The sequence below is a fragment of the Branchiostoma belcheri genome, unplaced genomic scaffold, assembly GCF_001625305.1.
Source record: "Branchiostoma belcheri isolate BF01 breed outbred unplaced genomic scaffold, Haploidv18h27 scaffold22, whole genome shotgun sequence".
Classification (NCBI taxonomy): Eukaryota; Metazoa; Chordata; class Leptocardii; order Amphioxiformes; family Branchiostomatidae; genus Branchiostoma; species Branchiostoma belcheri.
In genome coordinates this window covers 103,275-118,852 of record NW_017803713.1, presented here as the reverse complement: position 1 = coordinate 118,852, position 15,578 = coordinate 103,275, and the positions used below count along the sequence as shown (strand labels likewise).

The following is a 15,578-nucleotide window of genomic DNA, read 5'->3' as shown; positions in this document are numbered from 1 at the left end:
AAAGAACAAAAGAATCTCTGTACTATTTCTATGGTACAGAACACCCTGAAACGGTTTGCCGCAGATTATACAGATGCGTCGTCACCCGTGTTAGCCCCCCCCCCTAGTTATTTGAGTTTGGACTGTTACTGGAAACAAAACGTTCAAGAAATTCTTACTGTGTTGAAAGTGTCACGACAGCGCCGCAAAATATAATAAGAGAAGATGTTATAAAGGAAAGAATCAGAACAGGGTGACTACTGCTGTTTTGTTAATTTGTCTTTATGACAAATAGAAGACTTGTTTCTTGTGTTCTTTGTGTCCTAACATTTGTACTTCTACAGTTAGTATATTCCAAATCTAGGCATCTCGTTTTTCGGCCCTTCGTGTTTTTATTGCGCGCTTGCCTTAAATTTAAGGTAATTAGATTTAAGGTCTCCAGTGGACGTCATCCATAGCAATTACTTGGTGTGGCCGTAGAAAATAACCTGACATATGTCCAACCTATCCTCCCCCTGCTGAAGTTATAGTACAATCCCTCAATGTAACGTCATTTGATCCCATCCATTATGGGGTTCCCCGCTATATCCAGCTGTCGGCTGTCTCCAAGCAGATGTAGGTGGGGGATTTCTAAACACAAAAGGTCCTATTACGGGGACATAACGACCTCCACGACTCTCATCTTTGAACTCAATCTTGGAGACCACGACAGTAATATATGCCTATCAAGTTTCATTAACTTCCATCCACACATACAAAAGTTATCCTGCTCACAAGAAAAATGAACAAAATGCCCCCTGTAGTCACAACGAAACCCCCCACGAAGCTCAGTAACGAACTTAACCTTGGTCCCGACAATAGTAAGCACCACACCAAGAATTATAATCAACATTTTACAAATACTTGAGTTATCTTGCTAACAAGCCACAAACACAAAAGGTGCACTAACGTGACGCACGGACCCCCCACGAAGCCAAAACTTGTACTTGACTTCGGCCTTAACAGCGGTAATCTGCCTGCCAAAAATCATGGACGTCGAATCATGCCTTCCAGAGTTATATTGCAAAATCCGCAGTTCCCCACACTCCGGCGAGACAATTTCATAGTCCTTCTGACGAAGACAACAATGACATTCTCCGCAGATCTAATGCGACAGGTCGAAAAAAAACTTTTAAGATTCCTTCAGTTTCAAATTTTGACATTATAAACTTTGTTAAACAACAAATGATACCTTTACTGTGCCATTAAAGTTTACTGCCAACTATAACATGCATTTTGTCACTAGAAAAAAGTTTGAAAAACAAGTTCTCATCAAGAGTTCCGAGATCTCATACCTCCATGAATTATGGGCTTGATATGTAAATCTAAATTATGCGAATGATCTGTACATTAACATAAAATATGCATTGTGATGTTAACTGCTAATTAACTTGCACATTTCCAAAGTAAAAATTCCCATCATTTGTCACTAAGGAGTCAAAGAATTTTCAGATTAATTATACAAATTAGGTCCGTATTTGCATAATTGGTATCTGTTGAAATTCCACCTGCCATACATGTAGATCATAGACATTACATGTATCAAAGTCCCATGATATAAAACAGTGGCATTACGGAATTTCCTCATTAGTTATGCAAATGAAGTCATCATTTCCATAAATTGCATCCAATAGTGCAGATCTCTGTCTAACCTACCCACATATTAAAAATGATACAAATACATTGTACCTTTGTAAATTTATCTGCTCTGAAAGATTCCGCCAGAAACCCCTCTGCAGTTCCAGACTAAGGTGCTAGGGAGACAAAACCCACACCACTTATTATTGACAGGAAAACCACTGCCACTCAAAAATCAAGAACTAACACAATCTTGTTGGTGAAGCAAAAGTTCAACTTTACACAGATGAACTTTCATGATAGTAGAAGTTACAGTGTACATCGGAGGTTTTATTTTTATTGTTATTGTTTATTATCATTATTTATTGTATCCCAATTTTACTGTTTGTATGTGACTGTTGTGTTTTGCTGTGTAAAACAGGTCCCAATTGAAAAGGAGTGCAATCACTTAATGGGCCACCCTGTATAAAATGACGGAAAAATAAATAAATCATCGGTGGGTTGCTGCGCAGGCGACTGCAAAGGTCCCTCCACTGCCCCTTGTCGCGAGCAAGGTTTGCGATCTGCTTCTCTGTTAGCTGGTTGTACTCGTCTCCCAGCAGTTGTTGGACGTACTTGAAGTTTGTTATACATGTTAGTATACGCGAGAAGATGCACTTTTTTTCTTTACACCTAAGTAGTTTTAAATGCCATGCCCGTTTTCGTGTTGTCATAGATGTCCTTGGCCTTTATGGGTGTGCACTAATTATAATATATTACTAAAAGTAAGTATCATCAAGAAGGATTTAGACGTCCCGTAAGTAAGGACGTGTTGGTTCCAATCAATCAATCATCTTTACTAAGTAAAGGGTCTTGTCGGTATCACAGAATGGATCAAAAGCGTCGCCTATTAATGACCGAAATCATTGCACGTTTCCCTCTGCCCGAAAGGTAGCTCTGCGGCCTCGTGTGCCTGAAATACTCTGTGAATGTGCACAATATTACCAGAAGAAATTCTAACAAACTTGGCCGCGAGAAGGGCAGTATTACCATCAGAAGTACAGTGCAAGATAAATAGCGGTAAGTAAATGTGTTATGGATACAGGGAACCAAGAAACCAGAAGACGGTAGATGGCAAGATCAGCACCAAGGACGCCAACCATCCTTGCCTCGTTTTCGGGGATAAATTGCAGATATCAATGTTTATGTACATGTACTGCGGATTGATCAGTTTGTGTGTTCGTTTATATAATTATTCACCTGAGCTTTTACGTTCCATAATTTTTCTAAAGAGGTATTTTTTTACCGAGGGCATATGCAATGTTGGCGTAGCCATAGGTGTAAAATTTGGTGCATGAAATGCATAGGAGGGGTTGGCGATTTTATATATTGCTGTTGTTATGTTTTTTCCTATTCATCTGTCAAATGACTTTCAACTCTGCACCTTTTATTCATTTATTTATTCCACAATGTAGAAGGATGGCAAAACAGCTGTGCATGTATCACACAACCTTTACAAGTTATATTCTTTATCATCGCGGGACACAGCGACAAGAAGGGAAAACGTCTAGGAGAGTCTGAGAGATCTAAAGATACATGATCACCATGTATCAGCTGCAGTAGAGGCTGAACCATTGGAAAGGCAACACCTAACAATTTCAGGTTGTAAGGATGTTAAACTTTGTGGTACAATAGGTCGTAATCAATGTTAAGCGCCACCTTACGGAGTGTGTAAGAACTATACTGTATACTTCAAGGCGATGTACGATTTTACTCCTCGGGCACGGGTTGTGCTGCCGGCTGTAGAGAGCAGAAGCTACTGCCTGAGTTTATTCACAGAAGGAGAGTAAGGTGGTTTTGATTCTAGCCATATTCCCCAGGCAGAGGCTGATTGGGAAGACTACAGTCCTCCTCTCATTTCCGGTTTTCCTATACCAAGTCAACTTTACAGACCATGGTGTTGCCTATATGCAATGCGAATCTGATTACTAAAGTGCTGTGTTTGTATCATGATTCAGTTCGGAAGTTCTGAGTTTTTTATCAAAGAAATGAACATACAGCGAAAAACCGTGTGGCAAGCCCCCCTTAATACGAATATAATAATACACAGAATACATATTTGAGGTGTGAATACGAAGAATGTTTGTCTCGAATATCATGAAAATAATGCATTACAGAAATAAGGTTTGTTATTCGATGATGTACTCTTAAAAATGTCATATTTTGCATATAATAAACAGTGATTCAAGTGTCTATTTTTTCCAATTTTTCAATTATACCATACAATACATCGGTTTTCGTTAGTGCAATATGTTCAGAAAAAGTGTCGAGCCACCATAAGCGAAAGTCATTCCAAAATTTAGTAACATAACAACAATCCACAAACAAGTGGCTTAGATCTTGTTTACTATCACAAAATGGACATTTGTCCGAGTCTGTAACTCTAATTTTCTTTAAATAGCAATTTGTCTGCAAAAATCTATGTATTATCGTATACTGAAAATACTGTAATTTAACATTCTTATTACATATGAAAGGTGGTAAGTACACATTTAAAGCTGTTTTCATGTTCAAAAGTTTTTAACAGTTCGTCTTGGCCCGTTGGGGGTTCAAATGTTTTTTTAAATACATGTCATACAACTGTTTACAAGAAAAAGTATGTGAAGCGATGGTTTCTTCCACCGAGTCATCAAGCTGATCCTTCTTTACTGTATCTTTCCAAACATTAGGAATAGCTGATTTCAGGCTAGAATATCTAAGCATATCCACAGGTGTAAAAGTTATTTCATATTTCTGAGCCTGCTCACCTAATGTCAGGAAGTTACCATCACTTGACGTAACATCACATATTTCTGAGTTCTGAGTTTATTCATGTTGTAAAAACGACTTTTTCTGCGATTACACACAAACTGACTAAGGAATTGCAACATAAGGAGCCTGACATAAATAGTGATCCATGATAATACCATGCAGTGCTTGCGTACTTCGATAGGTGATGCAGCTTATATATCCATAACTTACCAAACAGGTCAGCGATTGTTGTGGTCAAAACAGTAACCATCACATTTTATTTATTTGTGAAGATGACAACAGTGGGGAATCCTTCCACCCGGCCCCATCTCTCTTAATATACATTGTTAGAAGTCGTCTGGTGTAATTTAAAGACAACATAATTTTGGTTTGAGTTTAGTTACACTGTATCGTTACTACGATTATAGTGACCTACTGTCCATGACTGAAAGAAGATTTGAACATGTGTGTGTAACAGTATTTAAATGTCTGAATGGCTTGATGCCCACATACCTATCCTCTACTTTCTTGCACAATTATAATCTTCATACATATCACACCAGACAGACTACTAAACTACACTTACCAAAATACAATACCTCAACTGGTCAGCGAGCCTTCGCTTACACGGGTGCAAAGTACTTCTGAATCAATAGACTACCAGAAGAAGTAAGGCAGACTCAAACTTTAAAACACTTCAAGGCAGCTTTAAAGACGACCTCTGACCTCCAATCATTTTGAACGGAAATCGATTTACGTTGATTATGATTATGATTTGAAGTTATATTTTCTTGTAAATTCCCTCAGTTCATGTTGAACTTCGTATTATTCATTTACTTCCAGTTATATTGATTTCATTTACATCTTTTGTTATGTACTTTGTATAATTTATTATTCTTTTACTTATTGTACCCCCCTGGGCCTCCTTGGAAATCAGCTTTGGCTGAAGGAGCTACCCAGGTGTCTTTGAAGATTAAATAAATAAATAAATAAAATGACCTTCACTTATCCTCGACGACGTTGAAACGTTGTCGCTGTACCGATAGCATTATCAAAACATTTCCCTTGGTAGATGTTCATTTTTACAGAATCTTACCATACTAGTTTCTTAATTATTTTGTGCGAAGCTGTATTTCGAGAACGATAAATGACCAAATGGATTGCTAAGTTCCATCACAATGTTTCGCACAATATTACCTGAACAAAGCGCAAACCATTCGTTCGCGAGAAGAAAACATTACCACCAGACTTACAGTGCAGGGTAAAGAGCGGCAAGTAAATGTGGTATTTTGGGCGTAATGTGGTTACGCCAGGAAACCCAGCAGAGGACGGCAGATGACAAGATCAGCACCAAGGACGCCACCCATCCTTTATTTTTTATTTATTTATTCTTACCTTTTAGTCTGGGTTCCAGGGCAGATATCAATGTTTGTTTACATGTACTACGCCGGCTTGATTGATTTGTGTGTCTGCGTATTTACCAGAGCTTTTACGTACCACATTGCTTGAAGTGGTAGATTTCTGTGTTTTTGTATTGCATATACAATGTTGGCATAACAATAGGGGTAAAATATAGTACATGCATTGGAGAGGTTGCCGTTTATTTAGATATATAATACATATTGCTAGCTGGTTTTATGGGGTTTCATGATTTATCTTCCAAACGACTTTCAACTAGCACCTTTTATTCATTTACCTATTCCACAATGTGGAAAAGGAGATGAACATGTACTCATATATCACACAACCTTTACAAGTTCCGCTCATTATTAGGTTGTTAAGTGGCGGCATACAATTTAAGCTTTCACTGTGACGTGAACATGGGCTACAAAAAGGGAAAACGTCTAGGTGTGTCTGAATATTTAAAGATACATGATCACCATGTACATGTATCAGCTGCAATTGTCAACATCACACTTTTTGGCGACGTCTCAGGCAAGGGTCTAATGGTACAGTATTGTGTGCAGTTTACAAGAATTCTGAGAATTATGCAGGAATTTTATCAACAGGAATGGAATGCGCACAGGCATGTCTCACATCTCTGGAATTTTGTTGACACACGTATATGCCCACAGCACTAGTTAGTGAACTTCCTGCAAACCCTGGGAAAACATTTCTGCCGGGGATGACCTACATTCCAGGGGCTCATTCACTATACACTCGGGGGAGGGTAGGAGTGGTCTACTGAATTGAATTGTATCTGTATACATGTATACATCCAGTGATGCACATAGGATATCAAACTTTATAATAATGATATAAAATTACCAGTTTTTAGATTGCCCCGGGGTTCACAGAAAGTAGGGCAAGTTTTCCTAGAGACTCGAGACCTCAAATGTAATTTTTGACAAACTTATGACAGACCACAATGAGGCTTCCCCAAAATCATCAAATCATGACAGTTCCATACAAACTATTACCCTAGCAACAACCACCGTCGCCATCGCAATGTATGTTTTCATTGCCAGTCTTGTTTTTATTTGTGAAGAAAACATACAGAGGGAAAGTTACAGTGTTAAAAGTCGGCCTGGTGCAAAGACAGCAAAATTGTTGTTTGAGTTTATAGTTACATTGTACTTACTTGTTTAGTGACCAAGTCACAAAACTTAGCGTAGAGGTTTATGCCCGGCGACGTTGAAACGTGGATGTTGCTGCTGTACGGATAGCATTATCAAAAGCTTTTCCTTGGTAAATGGTCATTTCACAGCATGGTCTTACATCTTACTGTGATTTAGAGTGTTGTGTGGTGGTTTCATTTATTGCAAAATATCTCTCCCTGTGGCTTTGATCCATACATATGACCCTTTTGTACACCTCCCGACTGTTGAACCGCTTACAACGCGAGGTCACAGGGTCGGCCACCATCTCCATATTCAAGGCCAAATGCAAACACCACCTCTTATCCTGATTACCCAAACACCAATTGAAAATAAAAATCCTCCAACCGTTCCATTTCAACTTTGATCATTTTATCGATTTGTATTGTACTTATATTGTATTGTTTCTGTATTGATTGAATTTGTATGTATATTGCTATTGTATAATATTGAATTGAATTTGTACGTACTAAGTAATATTGTATTTTGACATGCCTTGTATTTATGCACTTATGTGTCAGTGGTAGCCGCTACCAGCCTTGTTGCTGCCTGGTTGCCACTTGTCATGCACTGTTGCATTTAAATAAATAAATACACAAACAAACGACCGCACTTAATAAGTTAATACTAACGCCTGTGGTGTCTCGTGACTGACGCTTGGGTTATAGACTATCGGCAGCCACCTGTATGAGGCGGTCTTCTATGATCTTTCCCGAGGTTAGTGTGAAATATGTAACACGAGACATGTCCTATGATTATATATGTCACACAGTGACAATTCCTGCTTAAGTTGCAATTCCTGCTTACCGGATATACGTTACAGTATCCTGTCGCAGTGCTAATGTTATCGGGATTTAGATTGCTGAAAGAAGTTGCTAACGTGGGTTTGAATAACACATATGACCCACGACATACTTAATAAGTTAATACTAACGCATGTGTAGTCTCGTGACTGACGCTTTGGTCATAGACTATCGGCAGCCACTTAAGCTTGTATGAGGTGGTTTTTAATTTTTTCCCGAGGTTAGTGTAAAATATGTAACACGAGGCATGTCCTATGGTTATATATGTCACATAGTAAGTGTAGAGTTAAGCTACAATGCCTGCTTACCGAAGATATGTTACAGTAACCTGTCGCAGTGCTAATGTTTTTCGGGATTTAGGTTGGCCATGATTGCTGCGGCATATTGCAATTAGCTATCATAGCAAAATAGAAGTCTTTGTGGTTCTGAAGAAGACATTACAATAAGTGTTGAACTAAATAAAAAAATTTACTATGAAAACAACTGCCAATAGGAAAGCACTCGTGAGCGGACTGACCAATGAGAAAGGCAGTTACCTGAGGTGCCCGGCTACTAAAGTGGACTTTGGCCTGAGGCAAGACACAATGTCCGCGGTTACTCTAAGCCTCTATGCTGATACCTGTCGAAGAAAACGTTGAAGTAAGCTGAGGTGTCTTCTGTATGTACTGCATGATAAGACTTAAGACTAAGTCTTAGCTTCTGGATTGAATTAAAGCGACAATATCCTGTGCGAAGGTGTATTTAGGGAACGATGAACGACCAAATGTACATAAGTTCCATCATAATCTTTCGCCGAATTTTCTTGCTACCCCCATTTGTTTCTCAATTTGCCTCACTCGATACTGCATTTGTATTTACCTGCAGCACGCGAAGATTTTCAAACTACAAATGATGGGCTAGGACAACGTTATCTAATGGGTAAGTTCGTGTGATTCAAGACAACAATTTCTTACCACAAACTCTTGTGGATCAAACTAATGCAATCTTTAGCTTAAGTCTTACATGTACGTCTACTTCATTCATCAGTAACATGGTTTTTGTTTTTGCTCAGCCATAACTTTTTCTGTTGGTTTCACCATGTGTGTGTGTGTGTGATTTATTTTAAATTCCAAGTCACCAAAACACATGCCCTTCATCTAGTTGGGGGTCCACTTTTACCTTTAATTTGCCAAATCCTACCAACTTACATTTGTACCAAGTATGGAAACCCATCCATACAATATCTTGTTCTTGTTTCACAGAGATCCCTGCCATTTTGCTGCTCCATGATGAGTATGGCAAATATAAGGAAGGGGTCTCCTCCACACACAGGCAGCTGGTACTAACACTCCGAGAACACCGACCTAATATACCTTTGTTCAGCACTGTTTTGAATGCAACTGATGCTGACAAACAGGACGCACACCATGATGGAGTTGAACTTTTATTGCCTCAAGTCTACACAGGTGACCCAAGGGAACCATCCCTGGCCTGGCTTACTTTTGATCACCATTCAAGATACCCACATCTTCCCTCAAAGGTCAGGAGCATTGTTGGACATTTTGACATCACAAACAAAGCGGCAGTTAACCTTAAACAAAGATTTCCAAATGCAAAAGTCATCCTCTTCACCCATGACATACCAGAGGACACTGAAAACTACAAGGGAGCTGAAAAGGCTATGTGCATAGAGGCAAAGAAAAAGTCCATCCTTGAAGATGCGAAAGAGGCTGATGTAGTCTTTTCTCTCGGAAACAAGATATTTGACTATTTTCAAAACGAGTTCAGAGCCATATGTGATGAAGAGAAGCCGCCTCACCATGTCAAGTTTGTGCCAAGGCCTTCCAAGATCTTTGAAGATGCAAGGCCTGTTTACATTGAGGCAGAGACAATGGTTGTCCTCTCCATTGGTAGAGTCACAAGTCTTACTGCTGAATCCCTGAGCATTGTTGCGGAGAGGAGGAATATCAAGTGGCGTGCCAGTGTAGTCAACAACGAAGATGACTTTAAAGCAAGCAAGGAAATTCTTGACCACAGCAAATCAACTCACTTACAAGTGACCCTTTATCGTTGTGACTCACAAGAAGACATCTGCCAGCACATGATGCAAGCCCACCTTGTTCTGATGCCCTCTTGTGCTGAACCATTTGGACTGATTGGCTTGGAGGCCATTGCTGCTGGCGTTCCTGTTCTTGTATCAAGCAAATCTGGACTGGCAGACTTCATTAAAGAACATATAAAAGAGCTGCGCCATTCCATTGTTGAAATGATGGAATTTAGTAAAGAAGGCGCAAAGCACTTGGCTAAAAGCATAGAGGACATTTTGAAAAACAACAAGACAGAGTTTGAAGATGCAGCAAGATGTAAGAAGAAGCTTCTGTCCACAGAGTACTGGAAAGAGTCTCATCATCAATTCATCAAAGCCTGTACATGTGTGACTGAAGGTGATTTATAAGCATTATTTTTCCAGACTATAACAATATGATGAACAGGAATTTTTTAAAGCAGCTCATAGTTACACAATGTGTTATGTTGCATATATGTATCAATGTTTTAAAATGTTATTTGTGTTTACATTAAACTGGGATTGATTTTAATTTAAGGATTGATTCTTAAATCACATTAATATGGACAGAAATGATGGTCGTTTATTTGGTCAGTGATTTTGTAATAAAACCATCCTTGGTCTAATCTACAGACTTTATATCCCTAAGAAGAGAGAACTTCAAGTTACATGTACATCAATTCAGACCATCATGTAAGATTGTGCTCAACATGATGCTTAACCTTGATGTACATGTATGTTATAATTGACTCCAGGGAATGGAACACAACAACCTGCTCAAGAGAAGAGAAAGAGGAGTGCCTCTCCTGTACGTGTAGAATATGATGAGGGTGCTAAAGCCTTAAAACCAGGTAAGATATGCCATAAAACAAACATCATGGCCATGTTAGCAGGTCAGTTAACAATGGAGTTCTTTTTTTGCCTTGTTCCATTGAACATTAACTTCTTTGTAGTTAGCAGTATAAAAGCCTTCAAGTTGATTATATTAGAAATAGGTTGAAACCAACCAACACTAACCCATAAACAATGATCAGAATTCTGCAATTGCATAGAATATTTAAGGATATTTAACAACTTAATATAATATTCATTTACATGTAGGTACTGTAACAGTGCTGTCACTAATAATAATGGCATCAATCTTTTTAAAGAATATACATTATAATTTATTTCTTGATATGTTGTCTATTAGTAACAACTTAATTGGTGTCTAGTTTATTTGCAAGCAATATTATAAAACAATTTTTTTTCAGAAGAACCTCCAGTCTGGCCCATTAAGGTGGAGATTCTAGAAAGAGTGCAGCCCACTATCGAGAACCTTGGGCAACTGAAAGAAGTTGCTACTGAAATGGAGATACTTACATTCACAGATGAAAGTTTTGCCACGCTGGAACGGGTAATGCCTGGCATCCAAACTGCAGAGGACCTACTTGACAGTATAAAATCAATCAAGAATCTTGAGAAAATCAAAGGTGTTAGTGTCAAAGTCACAAGTAGAGGCTGCCTAGCATTCTACCTGCAATGTACAGACTTGACAGGACTAGGTGAACTCTGGTTTATGTACAGATCTGGGGAACTGAACAACATGTTTTTCAGTTGTTTGTTCAGTGAGGTTGCATTACAGCTGTCTACCAAGAGATTCGTGGTGAAGGCAACCATCAATGTGGAAGACTTCAAGCAGGCCATGGTCTACATCCTCACTACACTTTCTGCTAGAGGTATTAAACTTAACAAGACTGGCAAGAAAAACATACATTGCCATGGCGACGGTGGTTGCTGTTAGGGTTATTGTTTGCATGGCACTGCCATCATTTCATGACTTTGGGGAAGACTAAGTCTTGGTACCCGTTAAGTCTTGACATATACAGTGCACTTCTCCCCTGAGTGTATAGTGAACGAGCCCCGGGGTCACAGAAAGTAGGGCCATCAGGGCAGAGAGGTCTTCCCAAGGGTTTTCAGGAATGTGGGCATAGATGTGGGTCAGAGACATGCCTGTGGACATTCCATTCCTGTGCACAAAATTCCTGAACCATTCCTAGAATTCTTGCAAACTGCACACAATACTGTACCATTGGGCTCCTCCCATTAGACGTCGCCAAAAAATGTTGTTTTCCTCTAAATACACATTTTCTGAGCTCTTTATGACAGGGGTGGAGAAATACAAACATGAAACCAGATAATGAGGAGTAAAAGCCCCAGGGATGGTCTGAGACAGTTAATATATATCAGGGGTCTGGGGGAAACATTGCACAAGATGGTAGATTTACCTAACAGTTCTCATTGAATTTCATGTAAGATCTCATGATAGGTTTAACTATAGCTGTTTTACCTGTAAATATTTACTCTGCTTATACTGACTCTATAATTCCTAATAAACAGGTCTAGACCATGCGACTTCTGTGGACAACATCAACACCCTGCCATCCCCTACAAGGCACGCGGGCCATTCCAGTCTGAGGGGCCTGGACCTAGCAATGTTCAGCAGGGAAGATCACACCCATAAAGGTGCAATAGATAGTGCAGGTACATGCCCATTGACGTTTACAGACCAACAAGTACAGACAGCCCTACGACAGGTGAAGAAAAAATTAGAACAACAGGCGAGTCGGCTCAAAGTACAAACAGCCAAAGAGGGTTCAGAAGCTTTGATCCTCAGTCTGAGCAAGCAGGTAACAATGCAAAAAGATGAGCTAGAGAAAGCACAGAAAGTCCTTTTGGAACACAAGATGACGATCCAAATGTTAGAGGACACAAAGAAGATTACAGAAACCAGAAATGAAGAACTGACAGCAGAGAATGCCAAACTGTCTAATCGGCTGAAACTCACTCATGACGAACTTCAAGAGGATAAAGAGAAAGCTCAGAAAGTCCTTTTGGAACACAAGGAGACAATCCAAGTGTTAGAGGACACAAAGAAGACCAAAGAAAAAAGAAATGTAGAACTGACAGCAGAGAACACCAAACTGTCTAATCGGCTAAGGGATAGTGACAAACTTCAAGATGAAGTAAGAACACTGAGAGAGAAAAACGAGGCATTGCAAAAGCTTCTCTTGGAGAAGACTCAAGAAATCCAACAGTCAAAGGAGACAAGACAGGGCACAGGAGCTAGACCAAAATCTTTTGGCCAGCAGAGGGACCGGCTAAAGCAGACAACGGAGCATCAAAATCAGGGGGATGACTTAACAAGGAAGCAGAGACAGCCTGTGCCCAAGGACTCGACTGGCCAAGCAAGAAATGAAGAACAAACAGGTATGTCTTGCAGAAAAAGCACATCTTTGTTCTGGTTAAGAATTGAATTGATACTTGTTTAAAACAAAATGTTTTTGCATCGGTACAATTCACCAGAAATATAAAAGCCCTGTTTGGTGTGTAAGAGTTTGAATACATGTATGGCTTGAATATGTTTGTTGGGCCTGACTACAAATTGAATGTAAATACCACAACCAACCACAACCGACCGCTTCCTGGGCTAATATGCACTCACTGTGTATTGTGCTGTTTTCTGTTTTCTATCGGATAAATAACTAGTAAACCACTTAAGTGGGACTTCTCTGATGCCATATTTGTTGAGTTTTTTTAAAAAGAATCGAATGATTAACAGTGTCGAAAGCCTTACTTAGATCTAAAAATATTCCAACTATTCTAGATGTTTTAAAAGTTGTTAATGTATATCAGTTTTTCCAAAATTTTCGAGATGCAGGGCAGGATTGAGATTGGGCGGTAATTACTAACTAAGGTAGAATCATTGCTGTTAAATATAGGAATCACTTGTAATTTTAGTTGGATAGATAAAGTCAGATACTATATGAGTAAGAGACTGGGAATTATGAGTCTAAAAGATCTGTATCTGTAGTCTCCCCTAAACTTAATTGTAATACTTTTTTTTGTGATCCTACACAACAGTGACCAGACTGAGTGCAGTTCCTTCTCACTGGGATCCTCAGCCGACAGACCCAAAGTCCAAGAAACCCAAGTTGTGCCACCTTGTGAAGTTAGAGTCATCCTCTGCTGAGTACAAGACTGTCAGCAGCAAGTCTGGACTGGGAAACATTGTGAGCATTGAGAGGGTGCAGAACCCAACACTGTGGAGGCAGTACTGTGCACAGAAGGACAGAATCAGCCTGAAGAGACCTGGACAGTAAGACAAAAATAAATATAGCTCCTTTTTAGTTCGATGGTTCTGCTTTTGTTTGATTGTTTTTTTTCTGTTTGCCATGTGAACACCATTCATCCATGTCCAATTTTTTTCCAAGGGTCTCCATGTATAGAATTTTAACATGCATCCCATGGGAAAAACTTTTAAAGAAGACTTACAAATCAGGGCCCAGCATCTTTGTAAATGTCTTGGTCATCTTTGTACATGTTTTACATCTCTTCTTATCATATATTTTGTCCAGAAATATAGAGCAGGAGCTGTGGCATGGGGCTTCAGCTGATTCCTGTGTCAAGATTTACCACAATGGTTTCAACAGGAGCTACATGTTGTATGCAGGTGTCTATGGTATGTGCATGTACATCAGCTTCACGATTCAAACATTTTTATCTAAGTGTTGGAGCATTATATCTATTATTTCAGTGCACCATCCGTAAACAGCTAATCTAGACTGTTACAGTACCTAAATCTAGTCTGTAGCATTATTTACATTACTTTTACATCAGTGCAAAATTTGGTGAAGAACTGTGGACTACTTTTGTCTCGTAAAAATCAGTAACATTCCATAGTGCAAGTGCTATGATTGTTGACAGCATGCACTATGCTGTAATATGCAGTGTCTTGCTGTAATGATAATTGCAATCGAATTAGGACTACTTAGATCTACATGTAGATACAAGTGTTTATAGGAAACAATCCATTAGACATAGAGGGTCTCCTTATTACCTTGCTGCCCTACAGGAGCGGCTATTGGCAAAGGGGTCTACTTTGCTGTGAACGCGTCCTACTCAGATGCCAGTCCTGACGCCAGCGGCCACAAGAGGCTGTTCTTGGCCAAGGTGCTGACTGGACTGTCCACACCTGGAAAACCCAACTTGATCGTCCCCCCACCCATACCAGGGGGAGGTCTATTGGACACCTATGACTCCACCAGTGGTAGTGGCATGTTCTGTGTGTTTCATGATGCACAGGCATATCCAGAGTACCTAATCACGTTCATGATCACTTGAGTAAGGGTGTACATGTATATTATGTAATATAATTTGCAATAAACCTAATCACGTTCATGATCACTTGAGTAAGGGTGTACATATATACATAGTATGTAATATAATTATGGGTTCACCACACCACGAAGTGGTGTGGTGAAACCATATTGCTTTTTCTGATGTTTCTTCTCCTTCTCCTTCTCCTTCTTCTTCTTCTTCTTCTCCTTCTTCTCCTGCCATTTTTTAAATGGATTCAGCTTCTTCATTTTAGGGCCCAAGGTCCTGAAACTTGGTATGGAGGTACAGTGGGCAAATACCCCTAGGCGTTTTTTAAATTATTGTGATACAGGCTTTTAGAATGGTTTTATTTGAGTTTTTTGGCTGTGTTATAGCAAATGTATTACTGTCTTAGTGTGCCTTGTTTACCACGTTTGGACATGAGTCATCACAATGGAATGCAGGGCATCAACCAATAGGCATGCAGCTTTCCTCTATACTTCTTGCTGATTGGCTGTTGGGATTTAACTTGATTAACACCTGCACAGAAGCATTTCCATACTGACAGTATGTCTGTATTCAAGTGTTTTGGTAGGTATTTCAAGCTTTCCTGCTCCAGCATTGGAATGC

General features: G+C 39.4%; 2 protein-coding genes across 2 annotated transcripts; both read left to right on the top strand.

Annotated features, from left to right (window-relative positions):
* The first annotated feature begins 8,271 nt into the window (after positions 1-8,271).
* Positions 8,272-10,232, top strand: LOC109470331. Its single transcript, XM_019769249.1, has 3 exons — positions 8,272-8,404; positions 8,630-8,683; positions 9,007-10,232. The coding sequence occupies exons 2-3, from the start codon at positions 8,680-8,682 to the stop codon at positions 10,197-10,199; spliced, it is 1,197 nt and encodes a 398-aa protein (XP_019624808.1). The 5' UTR covers positions 8,272-8,404; positions 8,630-8,679; the 3' UTR covers positions 10,200-10,232.
* Positions 10,233-10,371: 139 nt separating this feature from the next.
* LOC109470081 (poly [ADP-ribose] polymerase 14-like) lies at positions 10,372-15,056 on the top strand. The gene is made up of 7 exons (XM_019768859.1): positions 10,372-10,399; positions 10,565-10,660; positions 11,063-11,527; positions 12,189-13,058; positions 13,713-13,947; positions 14,207-14,310; positions 14,704-15,056. The coding sequence occupies exons 1-7, from the start codon at positions 10,372-10,374 to the stop codon at positions 14,970-14,972; spliced, it is 2,067 nt and encodes a 688-aa protein (XP_019624418.1). The 3' UTR covers positions 14,973-15,056.
* The last annotated feature ends 522 nt before the right edge of the window (positions 15,057-15,578 follow it).